The sequence below is a fragment of the Pseudorasbora parva genome, chromosome 22 (genome assembly GCF_024679245.1).
Source record: "Pseudorasbora parva isolate DD20220531a chromosome 22, ASM2467924v1, whole genome shotgun sequence".
NCBI lineage: Eukaryota > Metazoa > Chordata > Actinopteri > Cypriniformes > Gobionidae > Pseudorasbora > Pseudorasbora parva.
This window is the reverse complement of record NC_090193.1, coordinates 636,186-659,582: the sequence shown is the minus strand read 5'-3', so window position 1 is coordinate 659,582 and position 23,397 is coordinate 636,186. Positions and strand designations below refer to the sequence as shown.

General features: G+C 41.9%; 1 protein-coding gene across 3 annotated transcripts in view; it reads left to right on the top strand.

Moving 5' to 3' along the window:
* poc1a (POC1 centriolar protein A) overlaps nucleotides 1-23,397 on the top strand; it is a 47,704-nt gene that overhangs the window by 5,781 nt on the left and 18,526 nt on the right. For all 3 annotated transcript variants that reach the window (XM_067431939.1, XM_067431940.1, XM_067431938.1), the window contains 6 exons: nucleotides 2,114-2,293; nucleotides 3,466-3,573; nucleotides 5,161-5,276; nucleotides 7,525-7,658; nucleotides 12,247-12,315; nucleotides 12,456-12,548. In XM_067431939.1, coding sequence (XP_067288040.1) covers nucleotides 2,114-2,293; nucleotides 3,466-3,573; nucleotides 5,161-5,276; nucleotides 7,525-7,658; nucleotides 12,247-12,315; nucleotides 12,456-12,548 — 700 coding nt within the window. The remainder of the gene's footprint in view (nucleotides 1-2,113; nucleotides 2,294-3,465; nucleotides 3,574-5,160; nucleotides 5,277-7,524; nucleotides 7,659-12,246; nucleotides 12,316-12,455; nucleotides 12,549-23,397) is intronic.

The following is a 23,397-nucleotide window of genomic DNA, read 5'->3' as shown; positions in this document are numbered from 1 at the left end:
ACGTCTGGGGACTGAGGAGACGAGCTGCTCAAGTTTAGGAATAGGAATGTTGTCCCATTCTTGTCTAACACAGGCTTCTAGCTGCTCAACTGTCTTAGGTCTTCTTTATCGCATCTTCCTCTTTATGATGCGCCAAATGTTTTCTAATGGTGAAAGATCTGGACTGCAGACTGGCCATTTCAGTGCCGGATCCTTCTTCTGCTCAGCCATGATGCTGTAACTGATGCAGTGTGTGCTCTGGCATTGTCATGTTGGAGAAGGCAAGGTCTTCCCTGAATGAGACGCCGTCTGGATGGAGCAGATGTTGCTCTAGAGCTTGGATAGACCTTTCAGCATTGATGGCCTTTCCAGATGTGTAAGCTGCCCATGCCACACACACTCATGAACCCCAGACCATCAGAGATCAGCTTCTGGACTGAGCGCTGAGAACAGCTTGGGTTGTTCTTGTCCTCTTTAGTCCGGATGGCGTCCCAGTTTTCCAAAAATAACTTCAAATGTTGATTGGTCTGACCCCAGAACAGTTTTCCACTTTACCACAGTCCATTTTAAATGAGCCTTGGCCCAGAGTGATGTGATGTGATGTGGAGGTGGCAGCAGAAGCCTTACGGAGCTTCAGTGAGTCCTGCTCTGATTCGGCTGAATGTTTGGCTTCCTGCTCTAGTTTCATGGCATTTCCACACGAGTCCCTGTAATGTTTCTGGATTACACGGATCATCATCATGAGCCCGCTCTCACACTGCAAAAAATGCTCTTCTTACTCAGTATTTTTGTCTTGTTTCTAGTCCAGACATCTAAAGATTCTTACATTAAGAAACATTTACTAGACAAGTAAAAATTATTGTCTTGTTTTGGAAAACAATAACTAAAAATTAAGCGAGTTTTTGCTTAAAATAAGATAAATAATCTTGTTTTCTGTTTAAGATTATTATTCTCACCCCATTGGCAGATTATTTATCTTATTTTAAGCAAAAACTCTCTTCATTTTGAGTTATTTTTCCCCAAAACAAGACAATTACTTTTGCTTGTCTAGTAAATACTTCTTGTTTTAAGAATTTTTAGACGTTTGGGCTAGAAACAAGACAGAAATACTGAGTGAGAAGAGCATTTTTCACAGTGTAAGCCTCCTGATCTGCAGTGACTAAAGCTCCCATGAGCCTCTTCTCTCCATCGCAGAGATGCTGGTGTGGGTGTTGGGACAGAAATAGCTGATATCATGTCGTGTGAGAGCCTGAGAGTCTCATCTTTACTCTGAGATCCGCCTCCATGAACACTGCCCATCTCCAAACTCTGGCTCTTATGCAAAAACACAACGAGGAACGGCTGCTAATGTCATTACACTGCAAAACATGCTCTTCTTACTCAGTATTTTTGTCTTGTTTCTAGTCAAAATATAAAAAGATTCTTACATTAAGAAACATTTACTAGACAAGTAAAAAATTGTCTTGTTTTGGGGAAAAATAATTGAAAATGAAGAGAGTTTTTGCTTAAAATAAGATAAATAATCTGCCAATAGGGTGAGAAAAATAATCTTAAGCAAAAACTCACTTCATTTTAATTTTATTTTTAAGAAAACAAGGAAAAATATCTTATGTCGTTTTACTTTATCTAGTAAATGCATCTTGATTTAAGAATTGTTAGATATTTAGACTGGAAACGTGTATAATATGTAGATTAGATTAGATTAGATTGTTTATTTTAGCCACACGACAATGCCGGTGGATTTTTTTTTCGGTACAGTATGTTTAAGCTCTACATCATCATACATTACAGACAAAAATAGACAATACACTTCACAACATGTAACAATACAAGATACAGTGGTTAAATGACCATGCATAGTGTATGAGAGGAAAAACTAAACTAAAGAGAGGAGTTCAGAGTCCTGATGGCTATGGGAAAAAGCTGTTTGTGAAGCGTTTGGTCATGGTAGATAGTGACCTGTAGCGCCTCCCTGAAGGAAGGAGCTGAAAAAGGTGGTTCGCTGGATGTGAGGTGTCAGAGATGATGTATGTGTGTGTTGTGATGTGTTGCTACAGGTATAAGCCTCTTGAAGGGTGTGTGTGTGTGTGCGTGTGTGTGTGTGTATATATATGTCTGTGTGTGTTGTTGTCAGGAAGGGCGAGTCCACGGTGTTCAGAGCTCATACAGGAACGGTGCGCAGCGTCAGCTTCTCCAGTGATGGACAGACTCTCGTCACCGCATCTGATGACAAAACCATCAAAGTCTGGACCGTCCATCGCCAGAAGTTCCTCTTCTCGCTCAGCCAGCACATCAACTGGGTGCGGAGCGCCAGGTGCGGACACACTCACGCTCTCACTGCTTTAGCTCATGCCAACCCTTACAGCCGTGCAAAATGGCTTCAAATCAACACACGGCAAAAAGTGCTCTTCTTCCTCAGTATTTCAGTCTTGTTTCTAGTCTAAACATCTAAACATTCTTAAAACAAGAAGTATTTACTAGACACTTTTTTGAGGAAAAATAACTCAAAATGAAGAGATCTTTAAACATCATTATTTTGCGCACTCCACTCACTGGCAGATAATATTCCTTATTTTAAGCAAAAACTCTTAATTTTGAGTTATTTATTTCCCAAAACAAGACAATATTTTTTACTTTTTAGGAAATGTTTCTTAATGAAGGAATTTTTAGATGTTTTGACTAAAATACTAAGTAAGAAAAGCATTTTTTGCAGTGTGCTGTTATTGTTAATTGGAAATGACTGGTCTGGCAGATGAAATGTAATTTAAAGTGACATCAGACATGCAGGAGTTATTGATGTGACCAGGGTTTGAAATAAACTTATGGCCCTATTCGGCTACCAAAGGTCAGGCACTGATGTCAGACGAGAAGGCCTGGCTCCAGTCTCTGCTCTACACTGCAAAAAATGCTCTTCTTACTTAGTAACCGTGTCTTGTTTCTGATGCATTTACTAGATCAGTAAATTACATAGTCTTCCTTGAGTTTTTGCTTAAAACAGGCAAAATGATCTGCCAATGGGGTGAGAAAAATAATCTTATTTCTGATTGAAATCTTGTTTCTTGTTTCCGTCCCGATCAGAAATAAGATTATTTTTCTCACCCCATTGGCAGATCATTTTGCCTGTTTTAAGAAAAAACTCACTTCATTTAGATATTTTTCTCCAGAAAACAAGAAGAAATATCTCATGTCGTTTTACTGATCTAGTAAATGCATCTTGATTTAAGAATATTTAGATGTTTGGACTGGAAACAAGACAAAAATACTAAATAAGAAGAGCATGTTTTGCAGTGTACGTAGTGTGTGTGTGTGTGTGTGTGTGTTAAAGTAAGCCAGATGCTTAGATTGTGCACAATACACTGTTAATATTTCACGCTGACCCACTAGTGGAGTCTGCACAGCTTTAGTAAGCGTAAGAAGTAACCCGTATAATTGGCCAGTGATGGGTTGGCCTGGATGTGATGTGTAAAGCTGTCTGAACTCCTGCAGGTTTTCTCCAGATGGGCGGCTCATCGTCTCTGCCAGCGATGATAAAACGGTGAAGCTGTGGGACAAGACCAGCCGAGAGTGTGTCCACTCGTTCTGCGAGCACGGCGGGTGAGAGACAGCGCCACACGCTGGACACACAGAGGGACGCGCGCTCAAGGCCCTTCACACCGGACGCGTATCCAAAAACCTAAGCCAATAAGCAAATATTTCACGCTCACTCTGCAAAAAGTTCCAGTTTGTTTCTAGTCCAAACATCTAATTCTTAAAACAAGAAGTATTTACTAGACAAGCAAAAGTAATTGTCTTGTTTTGGGAAAAATAACTCCAAATGAAGAGAGTTTTTGCTTAAAATAAGATAAATAATCTGCCAATGGGGTGAGAAAAATAATCTTAATTCAACAGAAAACAATATTATTTATCTTAAGTAAAACTCTCTTAATTTTGAGTTATTTTTCCCCAAAACAAGACCATAATTTTTACTTGTCTAGTAAATGTTTCTTAATGTAAGAATATTTAGATATTTTGACTAGAAACAAGACAAAAATACTGAGTAAGAAGAGCATTTGTTGCATTGTCAGGCCCTTTACAGCGGACACGTAACGGAAAGGCGAAGCGAATAAGCAAATATTTCGTGTCAAAACCATTCACATCAGCCGCGACACACATTTGTGACGTTTCAGAGCTCCAACGTTCAAAAACATTCGCGGCGACCGCTGAGCAAACACGGACACTTCCTCATGCAGAGGATGAAGAAGATAAATTCTGCTGCAGTATTGTCCTGTTTAACACTGAAGCTGCTTTAAAACTATCGGCATTGGAGAAGAGCGATATAAATAAAGCTGATTGATTGATTGAAGAGCTTTTCATTTTATTTAAAAGGCCGAACAGAAGGTTTTGGGTGCTCCAGTCTTAAAGAACAGAGTCTGAAGGGCTAATCTCCACAGGAGCTGAAGCTTTATCATGGCCGCTTCTGCTCTCACTTTCTAAAGTCTGTGGGACAGTTTGAGGAGCAGAGAGAGAAGCGTTAGCATCGCATCTGAGGAGACTCACACACACTTCAGGAACCAATCCATCCGCTTCCAGATGAGCACAATGCAAACATTTCAGTGCCACAGACCAACTGATGGACACACGTTCTATAATCGCGGACACAGGGTTTAGAAAAAAAAATCAACGATTGATAAAAGGTTGTTACTGCTGTCTGTAAACTCAGCTTCAGCTCGACCTACAGGTGTAATCTCCTGAGAAACGCCACACCTGGCGAAGGCTAATGTTGAGGGAATAGCTCCTGACATCAACTGGACATTTCCTCACCTTTGTTTCCTGGTGTGTGATTGGTTGAAGCCGTTTCTGTCGCCGCTAGAGTAAAAAAAACGTCATTGAAACGTAAAAAAATAAAAGTAGTTTTTTCGTCGCAGCACATTCACGTTCGGTGAGGAACTCTCTAACAGTAGCAACGCCAAGGTCATGGGTTCGATTCCCAGAGAAAGAAAAAACTGACAAAAATGAAAAATGTGTTCCATAAAAATGCAGTGTGAGCCGCTTTGGATAAATCTTCTGCCAAATGCATAAATGTAAATGCCTTTGTTTCCTTGTGTGTAATTGGTTGAAGCCTTTCTGTCGCCGATAGAGTAAAAAAACGACATCGAAACGGAAAAAAATAATGTAGTTTTCGCCATCTCTGCTTGTTTCCAGATATGTGAATTATGTGGAGTTCCACCCCAGCGGCACCTGTGTGGCGGCGGCCGGCACAGACAACACAGTGAAGGTCTGGGACATCCGCACACACAAGCTGCTGCAGCATTATCAGGGTGAGCAACACACTCACAACACACACTACAACACCGTTATATACTGACTTCCAAAGGGGAGTGTTTAAAGCGTTAGTTCAGCCAAAAGTGTAAATAGTGTGATTAATTCCTCCTGTGGTTGGCCAGCCGTCAGACCTCCGCTCATCTTCACACACAGATGAAGATATTAGTGTTGAAATCCGATGGCTCAGAAAGGCCTTCATTGACACCAATGTCATTTCCTCTCTCAAGACCCATAAAGGCACTAAAGACGTCGTTACAAAGCCCATCTCACTACAGCGGCTCTACAATCATTGATGAAGAGGCCAGAATAGAGTTAGTGCGCAAAAAACATGAATCAATTCACTGATTCAACGGCTCAAAGCTTTGTTTTGAAATCGTCCATCACTATACAAGTCGCTATTTAGTGTTTTTCCATCTCTTCATCAATGATTGTAGAGCTGCTGTAGTGAGATGGGCTTTGCAGCAGTCGTTCACGTGAAGGAATCAGTCAACAATGGCTAGCGGAGGAGCAGAAGAACTCTATAAGCCTCCCGCATCATTCACATCGCATGAGAGCATTTTGGCTTCCCCGTCAAATATAATAATGACAGAAGGAGGGCGGTGGACAGAACTGTAACGGTAACGTTACTGTGGCAGCATGAGAGCCGTATAAGTGCATTATATCGAGCATGGCTCTCTGAAGCGACACCTGCTGATGCCGTTTCACACACAGCCCTGTCTGTTTGTGGTGCGTATTTTTTCCGTACCATGTGACCAGATTCCAGTTTTCACACTGCACGCAGTGTCGGTCCGTCAGTGCGAAGTGCGGCGATCGTTTCTGCACCGAGTCTGGTTTGTTGTGCTGAACGCGCTGAATTAAAGGGACAGCGCTGTCTGCGTTAAAACAAACAGGTATTGGTGCGAAAATCTAGTAATTTCCCCACATATGCATATGATGTAAAGTGTAGGCCTACTCTGTTTCAAAGTCAACACATGGCTTTTTGCCTCGGGTAAAGCAGGAAAAGGGCTTTTAGCTTTAGGTAAACAAGTGAAATAATGAAGAGCTCTCTTTTCTGGAGGTGGAAAAAAAAGTTGTTTATGAACTGCAGGATTTCTTTTAAAAAGATTTTAAAAAATGAAAGAAAAAAACGAGTTGGCTGTTTTTGTCTATTGTAAGTTCTAATTTAAAATGTTTGTTATTTTACCATAGTCTAGCCGGTTTCTAAGGTAAGGCTAGGCCTGTATAAATATAAAGTAATGCATTGAATAATACATTGTTTAAATGTAGTGTGTGTAAACAGGATAGACCTACAAAGAGAATTGCAATGATGACAAGCCATGTTCAGTGCCAACTTTTGGATTTTAAATAAAAATAATGATTAGCCTACGTGTTAAACCGGCATGGGAGGTCTTCTCTCTCCCCGGAGAATTTTGACATCCCAATGTTGTTTTAATTAATTAATTTATTTTTTGAAAATAAAATCTAAATGAAGTGAGTTTTTGCTTAAAACAGGCAAAATGATCTGCCAATGGGGTGAGAGAAATAATCTTATTTCTGTTTGGGACGGAAACAAGAAACAAGATTTCAGTCAGAAATCAGATTATTTTTCTCACCCCATTGGCAGATCATTTTGCCTGTTTTAAGCAAAAACTCACTTCATTTAGATTTTATTTTCAACAAAACAAGAAAAAATATCTTATGTCGTTTCACTGATCTAGTAAATGCATCTTGATTTAAGAATTGTTTAATATTTGGACTGGAAACGAGACAGAATGAGTGAGAAGAGCACTTTCTGCAGTGTGATTGTGATGGGAATGTGCAGTGACCGCAGGAGTCTGCAGGGGGCGCCGAGTCTCCATTCATGAGGCCGTCTGTCCTCTGAGAGCGAAGAAACAAAGGAAATATTGTTTCCATCAGCAATTTATTTCACTGTACATTAAGAATTCTATTCATTATTATTATTATTTGTTTCTTAAAAATGTATTATCAAATTTTCTTCTGCTTATGAATATGAAAAAATCTTTAGATCTTTACTAGATCACCCAGACATGCTAATTAGACAAAGTTTAGTTAGGTTTGCCACAAAAATTATTAATAAATCACGATATTTGTGCAACAAAAGCAACATTTTACCCTGAAAATATGTAATTCTATACTGAGTTTGGTTGCATTGGGAATTTATTTACTTTTTATTCATCAAAATCAAGTTTTACAATTAATTGAGTTTTGTGTGTGTGTGTGTGTGTGTGTGTGTGTGTGTTTCAGTTCACAGTGCGGCAGTGAACGGCCTCTCCTTCCATCCGTCTGGAAACTACCTCATCACAGCCTCCAGTGACTCCACACTGAAGATCCTGGACCTGCTGGAGGGCCGGCTGCTCTACACGCTACACGGACATCAGGTAACGCACCGCTACACGCTACACGGACATCAGGTAACGCACCGCTACACGCTACACGGACATCAGGTAACGCACCGCTACACGCTACACGGACATCAGGTAACGCACCGCTACATGCTACACGGACATCAGGTAACGCACCGCTACATGCTACACGGACATCAGGTAACGCACCGCTACACGGACATCAGGTAACGCACCGCTACACGCTACACGGACATCAGGTAACGCACCGCTACACGCTACACGGACATCAGGTAACGCACCGCTACACGCTACACGGACATCAGGTAACGCACCGCTACATGCTACACGGACATCAGGTAACGCACCGCTACATGCTACACGGACATCAGGTAACGCACCGCTACACGGACATCAGGTAACGCACCGCTTCACGCTACACGGACATCAGGTAACGCACCGCTTCACGCTACACGGACATCAGGTAACGCACCGCTACACGCTACACGGACATCAGGTAACGCACCGCTACATGCTACACGGACATCAGGTAACGCACCGCTACACGCTACACGGACATCAGGTAACGCACCGCTACATGCTACACGGACATCAGGTAACGCACCGCTACACGCTACACGGACATCAGGTAACGCACCGCTACATGCTACACGGACATCAGGTAACGCACCGCTACATGCTACACGGACATCAGGTAACGCACCGCTACACGGACATCAGGTAACGCACCGCTACACGCTACACGGACATCAGGTAACGCACCGCTTCACGCTACACGGACATCAGGTAACGCACCGCTACACGCTACACGGACATCAGGTAACGCACCGCTACACGCTACACGGACATCAGGTAACGCACCGCTACACGCTACACGGACATCAGGTAACGCACCGCTACACGCTACACGGACATCAGGTAACGCACCGCTTCACGCTACACGGACATCAGGTAACGCACCGCCACACGCTACACGGACATCAGGTAACGCACCGCTACATGCTACACGGACATCAGGTAACGCACCGCTACACGCTACACGGACATCAGGTAACGCACCGCCACACGCTACACGGACATCAGGTAACGCACCGCTACACGGACATCAGGTAATGCACCGCTTCACGCTACACGGACATCAGGTAACGCACCGCTACACGCTACACGGACATCAGGTAACGCACCGCTACACGCTACACGGACATCAGGTAACGCACCGCTACACGCTACACGGACATCAGGTAACGCACCGCTACATGCTACACGGACATCAGGTAACGCACCGCTTCACGCTACACGGACATCAGGTAACGCACCGCTACACGCTACACGGACATCAGGTAACGCACCGCTACATGCTACACGGACATCAGGTAACGCACCGCTACACGCTACACGGACATCAGGTAACGCACCGCTACACGCTACACGGACATCAGGTAACGCACCGCTACACGGACATCAGGTAATGCACCGCTACATGCTACACGGACATCAGGTAACGCACCGCTACACGCTACACGGACATCAGGTAACGCACCGCTACACGCTACACGGACATCAGGTAACGCACCGCTACACGGACATCAGGTAATGCACCGCTTCACGCTACACGGACATCAGGTAACGCACCGCTACACGCCACACGGACATCAGGTAACGCACCGCTACACGCTACACGGACATCAGGTAACGCACCGCTTCACGCTACAAGGACATCAGGTAGCGCACCGCCACACGCTACACGGACATCAGGTAACGCACCGCCACACGCTACACGGACATCAGGTAACGCTACGCCACACGCTACACGGACATCAGGTAACGCACCGCTACACGCTACACGGACATCAGGTAGCGCACCGCCACACGCTACACGGACATCAGGTAACGCACCGCTACACGCTACACGGACATCAGGTAACGCACCGCTACACGCTACACGGACATCAGGTAACGCACCGCCACACGCTACACGGACATCAGGTAACGCTACGCCACACGCTACACGGACATCAGGTAACGCACCGCTACACGCTACACGGACATCAGGTAGCGCACCGCCACACGCTACACGGACATCAGGTAACGCACCGCTATACGCTACATGCTACATACTTGTGTTGCTTTAAAAATCTAATGTGAATACAGATTACAAAGCGTTCACCAAACCCATGTGTTCTGTGTTGATTAACTATCTAATGAAGTTATCATCGTTGGCTAAATGAAGTCGGTGCGCCACCTACAGGCCTTCTGGGTGAAGTGTAGGGTGGTGAAGAACATGCTAAATGGCCATCACTGCATTACCCTTTTTGATAGAATAATCGTGATGATCATTCTGAGCAGAATAATCGTTGCAAAAGGATCTGCTGTTGGCTGCACTGGTGTTGTTTTCCCTTCAGTGGAGCGCTGCCTAAATCAGTCGTGCCCTGAGAGTATAAAACCGCCCACCTATGGTGAGTCACGTATTACAGACCTGAAGCCTCCTGTTAGCGCTAGCGTACCGAACGCCTGCTAGCGTCCGTGGGATGACCTCTGACCTCTGACCGAGCCGTACATCACACTCATCGAAGCACATCATCTATTGTTCTCCGTTTACTCATTCACACGCATTCACAGGTTGATGACTATAGTGAGGATGTTTTTCTGAATCAAAGGGATAGTTCACCCAAAAATGAAAGTTCTGCCATCCTTTACTCTCCCTCATGTTCCAAACTGGAGGAGTTTCTTTCTTCAGCTGAACACAAAGGAAGATATTTTGAAGAATGTTTGGAAACAAGCAGAGAGAGCAACCATTGACTACCACAGTAGGGGAAAATACTATAGTAGTGAAGGGTTGCTGAACTTTAAGTCATCGTGATATACTCTCACCGGACTCTCACATTCAGATGGTAGAGTCAGAATTTGGCGTAACCAGAATGAGAACATGGATCCATCATGCCTTTTTACCACTGTGCAGGCTGGTGGTGGTGGTGTAATGGTGTGGGGGATGTTTTCTTGGCACACTTTAGGCCCCTTAGTGCCAATTGGGCATCGTTTAAATGCCACGGCCTACCTGAGCATTGTTTCTGACCATGTCCATCCCTTTATGACCACCATGTCCCCATCCTCTGATGGCTACTTCCAGCAGGATAATGCACCATGTCACAAAGCTCCAATCATTTCAAATTGGTTTTTTGAACATGCCAATGAGTTGACTGTACTAAAATGGCCGCCACAGTCCCCAGATCTCAACCCAATAGAGCATCTTTGGGATGTGGTGGAACGGGAGCTTCGTGCCCTGGATGTGCATCCCACAAATCTCCATCAACTGCAAGATGCTCTCCTATCAATATGGGCCGACATTTCTAAAGAATGCTTTCAGCAGTTTGATGATCAATGCCACGGAGAATTAAGGCAGTTCTGAAGGAGAAAGGGTCAAACACAGTATTAGTGTGTGTTCATAATAATCCTTTAGGGGAGTGGATATGGCTATATTACTATATCCGTATATTATATGTGGCTATAGATCTTAACGATAGAACAGCTTTGGGATGAATTAGAGCGGAGACTGAGAGCCAGGCCTTCTCGTCCAACATCAGTGCCTGACCTCACAAATGAGCTTCTAGAAGCATGGGCAAAAATCCCCATAAACACACTCCTAAACCTTGAGGAAAGCCTTCCCAGAAGAGCTGGAGCTGTTAGAGAGGGTGGGCCGACTCCAGATTAAACCCCACGGGTTAACAATGGGGAGCTCAGGTGTGTGTAGAGGCGGCACAACACTTTTGGCAGTATTTTGAATGTTTCCATCGCTGGTTTTTCTCTGCGTTTCTTTTAGACGGCGAATCTGAGTAATTGTTCTATAAACCAACAGGACAAGGCGTCGAGAAGAGTGATATTTAATTACTCTGTTAGGGTGATGATATTTATTTTAGTACATTTCACCAAAAACCACACTACTAAAGAATCGTGTAAAGCTCCGTAAACCTTGGCTTGATATTATTACTTGTGACAAACTGAGCTGCTCTGTGTATTCTGACAGCTTTCTATCAGAACCAGCATTAACTTCTGGAGCAGTTTGAGCTCCAGTAGCTCGTCTGTTTGATCGGACCCCACGGGCCAGCCTTCGCTCCCCACGGTCATCAATGAGCCTTGGCCGCCCATGACCCTGTGGCCGGTTCTCCACTGGTCCTTCCTTGGAGCACTTTTGATAGATACTGACCACTGCAGACCGGGAACAGCCCACAAGAGCTGCAGTTTTGGAGATGCTCTGACCCAGTCGTCTAGCCGTCACAATCTGGCCAAACTCGCTCAAATCCTTACGCTTGCCCATTTCTCCTGCTTCACACACATCAACTCTGAGGACTAAATGTTCACTTGCTGCCTAATATATCCCACCCACTAACAGAGATCATCAGTGTTGTTCACTTCACAGGTCATTGGCCTGTCTGGTGTGTGTTCTGATGTTTATTTCCCAAACACACGTGTGTATCTGTGCAGGTGTTGGTGTCCTGCTGTGCACCGTGATCTCTGCACAGGATGGTCATCTGAGAACAGCCTCACGTTGTTATGCCTGATGGCTGTGGTGTGTAATGAGTGTGTGTGTGTGTGTGTGTGTTTGCAGGGTCCGGCCACCTGTGTGAACTTCTCGAGGACCGGAGACCACTTCGCCTCCGCAGGCTCAGATCAACAGGTAATGATGGTCTCTCTCTCTCTCTCTCTCTCTCTCTCTCTCTCTCTCTCTCTCTCTCTCTCTCTCTCTCTCTCTCTCTCTCTTCTCTCTCTCTCTCTTCTCTCTCTCTCTCTCTCTCGCTCATCCTGTGACTGTTGCAGGTTATGGTGTGGAGGACTAACTTTGACCGAGTGGATTACAGTGCAGTGCTGGAGCAGAGGTGTGAGGCAGACTCCAGCGTACCGCTCGCACAGGTACACACACACACACACACCCTAAACCTACCCATCGCAGGAAACATTCTGCATTTTTACTTTCTCAGAAATCTCCTCCTGTATGATTTATAAGCCTTTTGAAAGGTGGGGACCGCTGGTGATCTCAGGTTTTACTATCCTTATGGGGACATTTGGTCCACACAATGTAATATAAACAAGGGCAAATACACACACACACACACACACACACACACACACACACACACACACACACACACACACACTCATACTCCAGTGGAGCCGATTGGCTAATCCGTCTGAATGGACTCATGTATGAATCACTTCCTCTCTGAATCAGATCACGTGACTCACGAACTCTGACGGCGATTTATATAAAGGTGTGGAGATGCATTTAGTAAACCACATAAGATATTTTCTTGTTTTGTTGAAAATTAAATCTGCCAATGGGGTGAGCAAAATAATCTTATTTCTGTTTGGGACCGAAACAAGATTTCAATCAGAAATAAGATTATTTTTCTCACCCCATTGGCAGATCATTTTGCCTGTTTTAAGCAAAAACTCTCTTCATTTAGATTTTATTTTCAACAAAACAAGAAAAAATATCTGATGTCGTTTCACTGATCTAGTAAATGCATCTTGATTTAAGAATTGTGAGATATTTAGACTGGAAACGAGACAAGATGAGTGAGTAAGAAGAGCATGTTCTGCAGTGTGTGATGCACTGATGATGGTTTAACAGACGCAAAATAATAATAACAATAGAAAACGAACAGCATTTCATGTGACGAGTCAATGACTGACTGCAGCCATAAAGCGTTATCATAACCCAGCCAAGCCCAATATGAGCATTAATGACGAGGACAACACACACACACACACACACACACACACACACACACCTGATGAACTGAAGACTTGGCCCAACATTAATACCATTTAACATTTCCAGGAAACAGGTAACGAACTTGTGAAGACACGTGTTCAATTTCCAGGATGCTCTAATTACATCTGACACATGTAATGAGTGTATCAGGGCCACTACGAGCCCTGGAGAAAGAGTGTGTGTGTGTGTGTGTGTGTGTGTGTGTGTGTGTTATAGCTCCACAGCTCTCTCTCCTCCGCTGCTGTAAACAGAGCCATTACCACATTACACACAACCATTCTCAACACACTTGCCTTCACAGAAGTCATGGGAAATAAAACACAGGGCTCTGCTGTTGTAAAAATGCAGTTTTATGAATTCAGTTGATAAGAATATTAACATTTTATTAAAGCATTAAAACCCAATCCAGAAAAAAATTAAATCAATTGGAATTCGGGAAAAATAAAACCAAATTTGGGAGGAGAACTGATTAAAAGCGGATTTTATAAGGCCATAAAAATAATAAATTGTAGTTAAATTGTATAAGTTTCATGATTTGAATGAATTAGAAATGCGTTTTTGGATACTGTAATTTAATTTAACCATTAAAACATAATTTAGACAAATGTTAATGGATTTAATAGAAACTGAGGAGAAAAATAAAAGAATTTGTAAAATAAATAAATAAACGTTTGTACTTTTAAAAATATTTGTTAAACTTTTAATTTTAAATTTATATATATTTAATAATTCATACTTTAGTATTTTTAAATCAGACTAATATATTAATAATAAATAATAATAAACGGGTTTAAACTGTAAAAAATAAATTAAATATAGCTGCAAGCAGCAATTGTCGGGGCCAAGCGAAAAGAAGACCCTAAGACATGCCAGCATAGCTAGCTGGGAGTGTAAGACCAACTGCAACAATGAGCCATTAAAGACTTAAGTTGATTTTAGGCAAAAAAGCAGTACAATTTTAAATAAAGTCAATAATAATGATTTAATGGTTTATCATTTTCGACCAATAGGTGGCACTGTTACGAAACTGATGTGGCGTAGTCAAACTGAGGTGGAAATGACATGCAAAGTTTGGTGTCAATATGTCAAAGCATTGCAGAGATACAGCCTCAAGAGTAATTTTTGCATCATAGCTCAACTCTGTTGCAGTGGTATATGACAACTCTTTTGTTTATCAACACGAAATCCATAATTATTTGTTCACATGGTCTGAAGACGATACGATTCAATTTTGGTGAAAATTGGACAAACGGTCTAGGACGAGTTTGAAAAAGTATGTTTTTAACCAATAACAAGATAGAGGGCAGAAAGGTTTGCCAAATATGGACAAAATTGGTATCCATATTCTCGGCAGGAGCCAATGAATGTGACCAGTCTCATTACAATAGGCTAATTTAATCAAAAGTTATTAGCATTTTGTACACCTTATTACAACTTTTGACCACAAGGTGGCGCTGCCCGAAAACTTTTTGAGTACCTTCAGGGCATGGAGCAGAAGACACATACTGAGTTTTGTAATGATAAGCTAATGCATTCGTTAAGTGTAACATTAGCATTTTATTCCCTAATACTGCATTGAAGTCAATGGGTATTTCATGTTTTGTTCTATTATAGCGCCACCAAGAGGCACAATCCCACCATTTTTTTAATTTTTCCTCAGTATGAGCCCATACATATACGTGTCGAGTTTGGTGAAAATATCTCATTTTGTTTTGGAGTTATAAACATTTACATGAAAAAACACGTAAAAAATGACTGACACCTGACTTTGATTGGATTTTACTACCCCTTACTATGAATATTTTGACATTTGGGCATTACCGTATTGCTATCGACCTATGTTTCCGAACTTCTGAGGCTGGTTTCGTCTCGATCGGACTAGCGGTTTTGAAGATATCAGCTAATGTTTTTTAAGCACTAAATTACAATGCTGCGCAAACCATACGCCGAAACCTGGCAAGTCTGGTATCGTTGGACTCGGCAAGGATTCAGGAGACAAAAAAAGTTACTCCCATCCAAATATGTCAACCACACCCAAAGATATAAGCTTTTGGGGAAAAAAATTATCCACTAGGTGGCGCTGTTTCGAAACTTCTCAGGCTACTTCAGGGCATGGTGTTGATGACCCATACCAAGTTTCGTAACAATCCGTTCATGCGTTCATAAAATACAGCATTTTAGCACATAATTCAAAATGGCCGACAGCCAAAAAGGCAGACCTAGTAAACTTGGATATCAGTTGACTCGACATGACTCCCCGTATCTAAGGAGATACATTTTATGATTTTTGGATAAATGGTTTAGAAGTTATAAGCCAAAATAGCCCTTTTTTGAATCTCCGGACCAGTAGGGTGCACTGCGCCGAAACACTGCATGTTGCCTCAGGTCATGCTTGTGATGACATGTGCCAAGTTTGGTTTGAATACGATAAAGCGTTGCAGAGATATGGCCTTTAGTTGTTTTTGCAACCTCTACGTAAAATTTGTTCGCACATTTATCGTAAACGATTTGAAGAATCAACATGAATTCCATAACTTTTTGTCACCATGGTCTGAAGATGATCTGGTTCAATGTTCGTGCAAATCAGATGAACCGTCTAGGACGAGTTCGAAAAAGTAGTTTTTTTGGAAAATTAAAAATGGCGGGTAATTTTTATGACGCAAAACGACGTCATAGGGTGCAATCGAATCGGCTTGAGCCAAGGAGTCAGAGAAAATTTGGATTTTGTTTCTAGCCCTTTTAGTTCAGGAGTTATTAGCATAAACATGAGTGCAACTTTGGACTGTTGGTGGCGCTAGAGGGATTGAGTTAGAGACTCAAAATTTGCTATATTGACAGTTGTGCCTGTCCTTTATATGTGTGCCAGATTTCATCATGTTCCCGCAAGCGGTTCTATGGGCTGCCATAGACTTGTGAGCGGAAGAAGAATAATAATAATAATAGGAACGCTAACGGTTTCAATAGGTGCCTCCGCACCTTCGGTGCTTGGCCCCTAATTAAAAGGGTTTCATAGCGCCCATAAAATATAAAATATATCAAAATATACAATGTAAAAATCTGAATTTAGGAAAAGTAAATACAATTTGTGTCAGAATTTTGACAAATTAAAATGGATATAAAAGAAACAGAGAAAAAAACGGATTTCTTTGAGCTTTAAAAATATTTTTTTGGCTAAATTTTTCATTGTTAACAAAAAAATGTATTAATTTATATGTTTTTAATAATTTATACTTTTGTATTTTTTTTCATCCGACTAATAGAGTAATTAAAGAAATATAGACAGATCAATTGATTATCAAAATAATCGTTATTTTTAGATCTACAAAATATGAAATCAAAATTAATCCAGAAATAAAATGAATGGACAAAAATGTCCATTACATTTACAATGTAACAATATAAACAAAGTTACAATATTTCTTGTAAATATCAACTTAAACATTAATTTAATCAAATTAAATTAAATTGGTGGTGTTATTTAATTTTGTAAAAGCCTTTTTTTTTTTTTTAATCTTGCATCTAAATGTGTGCATCATCTTTCATGTTCAATTCTTCCATTTGATTAATAAATTCAGTTATAATAGTAAAGACAGTATAGGGCTGTTACCAATCAAATTAAATAATTTAAACTGCAAAAAATACAGCGGCAATAAATAATGTTATAAGATTGATGATCTAAATAAAACATGCAATCATACTTATAAACATAACCACCAATAGGGGGCAGCAAGGGATCGTCTTCATGAGCGAGTCATTGAGTCGTTCATTCAAATGATTCCTTCAAAACACTGAATCATTCAGTAACAAAACACCGCGCCGAGTGTTGCTTTCCTCTGGAGCGATTGTCGTCGGTGAAATCATGAGTGAAAGGGAACAACAAAGGGTTGTTTGGATCTAAAACTTAAGTAACTTAATATTAATTAGGCTACTTTGAACTAGGCTACAGCATTCATGCGACACAATTCACGATTGCAAAGTCGACTTGTGTTATTAACAATATCATAAATCATAAATATCCACATCTACAGAAAGCTGAGTTTTCCCCCAGTATGTTTCTTCTGTGAGTTTATATCGCTGCTCAATGGTTTGGATTCCTCCACGAATGTCTCTCAGAGACGGGCAGCGCGAGCCTCAGCGCGACTAACGTACCAGAGGCAGAGATACGCTCATCAGTCGCTGTTTACATTGAATATAATAAAAACAACAACAAAAAAATCTGAATCATTCTCGCGTTTCTGGTTATTTTAATATTTCATTTGTCCCAGACACAGAATGTCAGCCCTGGGCCTACAGGCAGCGCTGTGTTCTCCTGACCAATGGGTTGTCTGTGTATTCAGAGGCAGTGAGCAACAGGTTTATAATAATAAATAACTACGTTAATGCGCGATACAATAATTGTCGGCGTTAATTAATGAATGCGTTAACACGATAATAACGCGTTAACTTGCCCAGCCCTAATATATATATATATATAAAATATATGAAAACATACAATGGAAAAATCTGAAATACAAAAATAAATAAAACCGAATTGCCAAAAACAGTTCAAAAAAAAGTTCTGGTTGCGCTTAAATTGTTAAATGGTATATTTATTGAGACGACACAGGTTTTGTGATGTTTAAAGTGGACCTGAGGTGTGTGTTAATGAAGCACAGCCTTGATTGATCACTCAGGTGTGTGTGTGTGTGTGTGTGTGTGTGTGTGTGTGTGTGTGTGTGTGTGTGTGTGTGTGTGTGTGTGTGTGTGTGTGTGTGAGGAACAGTCTTTAATATTTAACCTCGTGAAGGAGTAAAAATACTGGATCAATGTTGGTCTGGAAGCCATTATTTAAACATGAGAGTCTGCCCCGGTGAAGGTCAGTCCAGAATTAAACATCCCATAACATCCCTGCTCCGTGTCAGAGCAGGAGAAAAGGAGAAAAATAACAGGTCATTCCTTCTGAAGATAAATAAAGAGCTGAGCGTGAATCTTTAGTCCAGATGGTTCAGTAAATGCACATTTGAGTCATTAGTTCCCAGAAGCCTCGGCATCAACATCACGAGACGGATTTCATGAAAAGCTGATGTTTTGATCAGATATTGATCGGGTGTTTATCAGTTTCATGTGTTCAGGCACATCTGATCAATACTGCTGTATCCTTCACCTACACACTGCTCCTTTAACAGGGACCTATTATTCAAAACTCACTTTTATTTTCAGATGTGTGTAAACACCCAATGCTTTATTATAATCCCCATCAATCATTATCAACCTCTCATATTTCCCTCTACACTCTTCTTATTAATTATTTTATGAAGACCTCCGCTCATCTTCACACACAGATGAAGATATTAGTGTTGAAATCCGATGGCTCAGAAAGGCCTTCATTGACACCAATGTCATTTCCTCTCTCAAGACCCATAAAGGCACTAAAGACGTCGTTACAAAGCCCATCTCACTACAGCGGCTCTACAATCATTGATGAAGAGGCCAGAATAGAGTTAGTGCGCAAAAAACACTAAATAACGACATCACATACAGTCCCTGACAAAAGTCTTGTCGCTTATCTATTTTCTAGAAATACCTGATATTAACCTGACTTTTAATTAATTAATTGGTGTTAGAAATAGCTCATATGAAAAGCTAAAACCCTCCCAAATGATGTTTAATGCACTGAAATAAATAATGTTCACAGAAAATATTGAATATTTATCATTTAATCAAGACGGAAAGGTCAAATTTTGGCAAGACAAAAGTTTTGTCGCCTATACAGAAATGGAACAAATTTACTGCAAATACAAAAATATGTCAGCAAATTAAGTTGTGGTGCTGTGAGATCCAAATGTAATATCTTGTATGACTTCCATGAGCTTGAAGGACTGCATCCATGCGGTTTGGCAAGGATTCATACAATTGATTGATGAAGTCATCAGGAATAGCTAAGAAAGCAGTCTTGCATGCCTCCCAGAGTTCATCAATATTCTTTGGTTTCGTCTTCCATGCGTCCTCTTTCATCCTACCCCACATATGCTCAATGATGTTCATGTCTGGTGACTGGGCTGGCCAATCCTGGAGCATCTTGATCTTCTTCGCCTTGAGGAACTTTGATGTGGAGATGGAAGTATGCGATGGAGCACCGTCCTGCTGCAGAATTTGGCCTCTTTTATGGTTGGGAATATAAGAGGTAGCTAAGATTTCTTGGTATTTTAGACTATTGATGTTGCCTTCCACCCTGCAGATCTCTCGCACACCCCCATACTGGATGTAACCCCAGACCATGATTTTTCCGCCACCAAACTTCACTGTTTTCTGGGTGAATCTCGGATCCATTCGGGCTCCAGTAGGTCTCCTGCAATATTTGCGGCGACTGTGGTGTCAACAGAAGATTCATCTGAAAAATCCACCTTCTGCCACTTTTCCAGCGTCCATCCTTTTAGCAGGCTGTGGGCCTTGGCAAATGCCACACGGTTTTTCAATTGTCTTTTGTTTAGTGCTGGCTTCTGGGCACTGATTCGACCATGGAGGCCATTTCGAGACAGAATCCGACAAACTGTTCTGGTTGACACGGACTTCAGGTGACCAGGTCTCGTGGAGCTCTGCTGCAGTGGAAAATGGGCTGGCCTTGGATTTTCGAGCCAACAAACGGTCCTCTCGAGCAGTTGTCTTGCGGGGTCTGCCTGACCTGGGCTTGTCAAAAACGTCTCCAGTCTCTTCAAATCTTTTTTTTATCCTCTGTACTTGACGCTGAGACACATTGAAGGTGTCTGCCACATCAGCAGTGGATCTGGTCTTCAGCCTCTTGATAATCAAAACTTTACTCTCAGGGTGAATCTTCTGCGAATGTCCCTTGTCAGACTGCACGATAGTGAAGGCGCGCTAAAAACGGACGCGCACAAGAAAACTCACCCGGAGTTTTATATCATCAATGAATGACGCGTTGGGTGACAGTGAGCTGCGTTACACGCGGGACTGAAATGCTGGCTACAGAGAAATCTCTAGCTCTCGTTTTGGTCATAGTTTGTCTTGAAAAACGGAGATATTTGACGGTCGTCGTAGGAGAAGTCACACTGCAGGATTGTGTGCCAAATCTTCTGACACTGCCAGAATTTCGTCTGAGGTAAAATTTGATCGCAGCGCTCATTAATCGGCTGCCGGTGAACATGTCAAACTAACGACCAAAGATGTCAGATTTTAGCCGAGGATCAGAGAGCTACATTTGTCTCAGACGGCCAAATCATGGCCAAAATCGCACAGTGTGCACCCGGCTTTAGGCATGTTTGCAGAGGTCTAGTTGCAGTTGATGTGAAGGTCTAGCGTACTGGGGTTCTTTTTATACACACTTGAGACCTAATTGATCCATTATTAGTCACAGGTGAAGCTCATATGACAAGGTGACAACACTTATGTCTTTGCAAAAATGGACTCAATGGGCTTTACCAAGCTGTGAATATTAGAATACTTTTTGAAAGTTTAGTTTTTCACTGAAACATTATCACAAAAGCTGGTGGGATTAAAATGAGTCATTTCTTGTAAAAAAAATCTTGATTAGAAATATATTTCAGCGGCACTTTAGGTCAATTTATACACAAGCGACAAGACTTTTGTCAGGGACTGTATGCACAAGTGTTGCGCGTTGTTGTCACGGTGACATAAACACATTTCTGCATGCAGGAAGACGTATGTTAGGGTAATATTTTACATTTATTTTAATCACAAAAACTAACCATTGCATCCAGTTAAACAGGCCCATTGGCTACTTGCATAATAAGCAGTTTTAAATTGAAAAGGTTCAATGCCTTATCACGCTGACGTGACCGAGCCCGACCCGAACCCGAACGTCATTTCTAAATATCTGTCCTGGCTCGGGTCGGGTATCCATCCTCTAGTGTGTGTGTGTGTGTGTGTGTGTGTGTGTGAGAGAGTGCGTTTGTGTGTGTGAGAGTGTGCGCGCGCGCGCGTGTGTGTGTGTGTGTGTGTGAGAGTGCGTTTGTGTGTGTGAGAGTGCGCGTGCGCGTGTGTAAGTGTGTGTGTGCTGCATGTGCGTCTCTTGATGAATGACTATATAAGTGCATGAGAGTGTTATACGAGTGTGTGTGTGTGTGTGTGTGTGTGTGTGTGTGTGTGTGTGTGTGTGAGAGAGAGAGTGCACGTGTGTGTGTGTGTGTGTGTGTGTGTGTGTGTGTGTGTGTGTGTGTGAGTGCACGTGTGTGTGTGTGTGTGTGTGTGTGAGAGTGCGTTTGTGTGTGTTTGTGTGTGTGAGAGTGCGTTTGTGTATGTGAGAGTGTGTTTGTGTGTGTGTGTGAGTGTGTGTGTGTGAGAGTGCATGTGTGTGTGCGTGTGAGAGTGCGTGTGTGTGAGTGTGTGTGAGAGTGCATGTGTGTGTGAGAGTGCGTGTGTGTGTGTGTGTGTGTGCTGCATGTGCGTCTCTTGATGAATGACTGTATGGAGGATTGTGGCTATTGATGGATCCGTCAGGCCAGAGCAATTCAGAGTTTCATGAGGCCTCAGGAAATTTTCCACTGTTGGTTTTTCCAGTCCAGGTGATTCATGGTGGGGGTGTTAAAGGGTGCATGTGTGTGTGTGTGTGTGTGTGTGTGTGTGTGTGTGTGTGTGTTTGAGCAGCTGTTTTACTGCTGAGCTGTGAATAAGTCCACCTCTCAACAAGAGTTAATCTGCTCTTGTGAAGTGTGTTGGCTCAGCATAAGCTCTCTTCAGCTTTCATGAGTTTGTGCTCGTTTCGTCGGCTCTTCCTTCACATTCAGCTGCAGCTCCACAACTGGACATAATGTAGTGCAAATTAAGGGGCTCATGTTCACAATATATTTGTTTAGTACAATTAAATATTAAAAAACACGTATCTATGGCCTACTGTATGCATTCTGTAATCCGGTGTTTTCCTGCCATCACACACACATAGAGGAAAATTTGACGGTTTAATAAATGATCTGGGGGTACCTTCACACACACATTCTGGAGACACCAGAGATTTATATCACATCTTGTGAATGTGCCCCTTGAACATACAACTTTTGATTTGAGAACTGTAATGTTGAAATGAACATAGCATAACTAACTGAAAGCTGATTGCGTGTAAATCATAGATTGATCTTCCGTTTTATCGGCGTTCATATCACTTATTCATTTGAAGTTCATTTTGATCAATAACACAATGTTCACGCGTCCAGCTACACACGCAAGTCACGTCTGGTGTGAACACGCAGTAAGTGCAAATAATGCCGTCACGTTCCTAAATGCACACGCAGAGCTGAAGTTCACTGCGATACTTCCTGTGAACCGAGACACTAAACATGTTCAAACTCTGCAAAAAATGCTCTTCTTACTCAGTATTTCTGTCTTGTTTCCAGTCCAAACATCTAAACATTCTTACTTTAAGAAACATTTACTAGACAAGCAAAAGTTATTGTCTTGTTTAGGGAAAAAATAACTCAAAAATAAGATAAATAATCTGCCAATGGGGTGAGAAAAATAATCTTGTTTTCTGTTTGAATTAAGATTATTTTTCTCACCCCATTGGCAGATTATTTATCTTATTTTAAGCAAAAACTCTCTTCATTTTGAGTTATTTTTCCCCAAAACAAGACAATTACTTTTGCTTGTCTAGTAAATACTTCTTGTTTTAAGAATGTTTAGATGTTTGGACGAGAAAAAAGACAGAAATACTGAGTAAGAAGAGCATTTTTTGCAGTGCATGTGTCACTATCACGATCCAATGACGCTAAACATGGGATCATGTGTCATGCACATCAGACGTCACGTTTGCCAGGAATCACACAGGCAAATGTTGAGCTAGCTGGACCTAGAAGAGGCTTTCCAGTGGCACCTGTCTGCCAGATGTGCCTTTATTCTCTGAACCAGCCTTTCAAAGAGAAACTGAGTCTGATTAAAACATCACAGTGTCCATACGGTCCACTGGCCTGATGTGGTCATACTCAACTCGAGGCAGAATATGAGTCTGATGCTCATTGGGCGGTGATTATGGGGCGT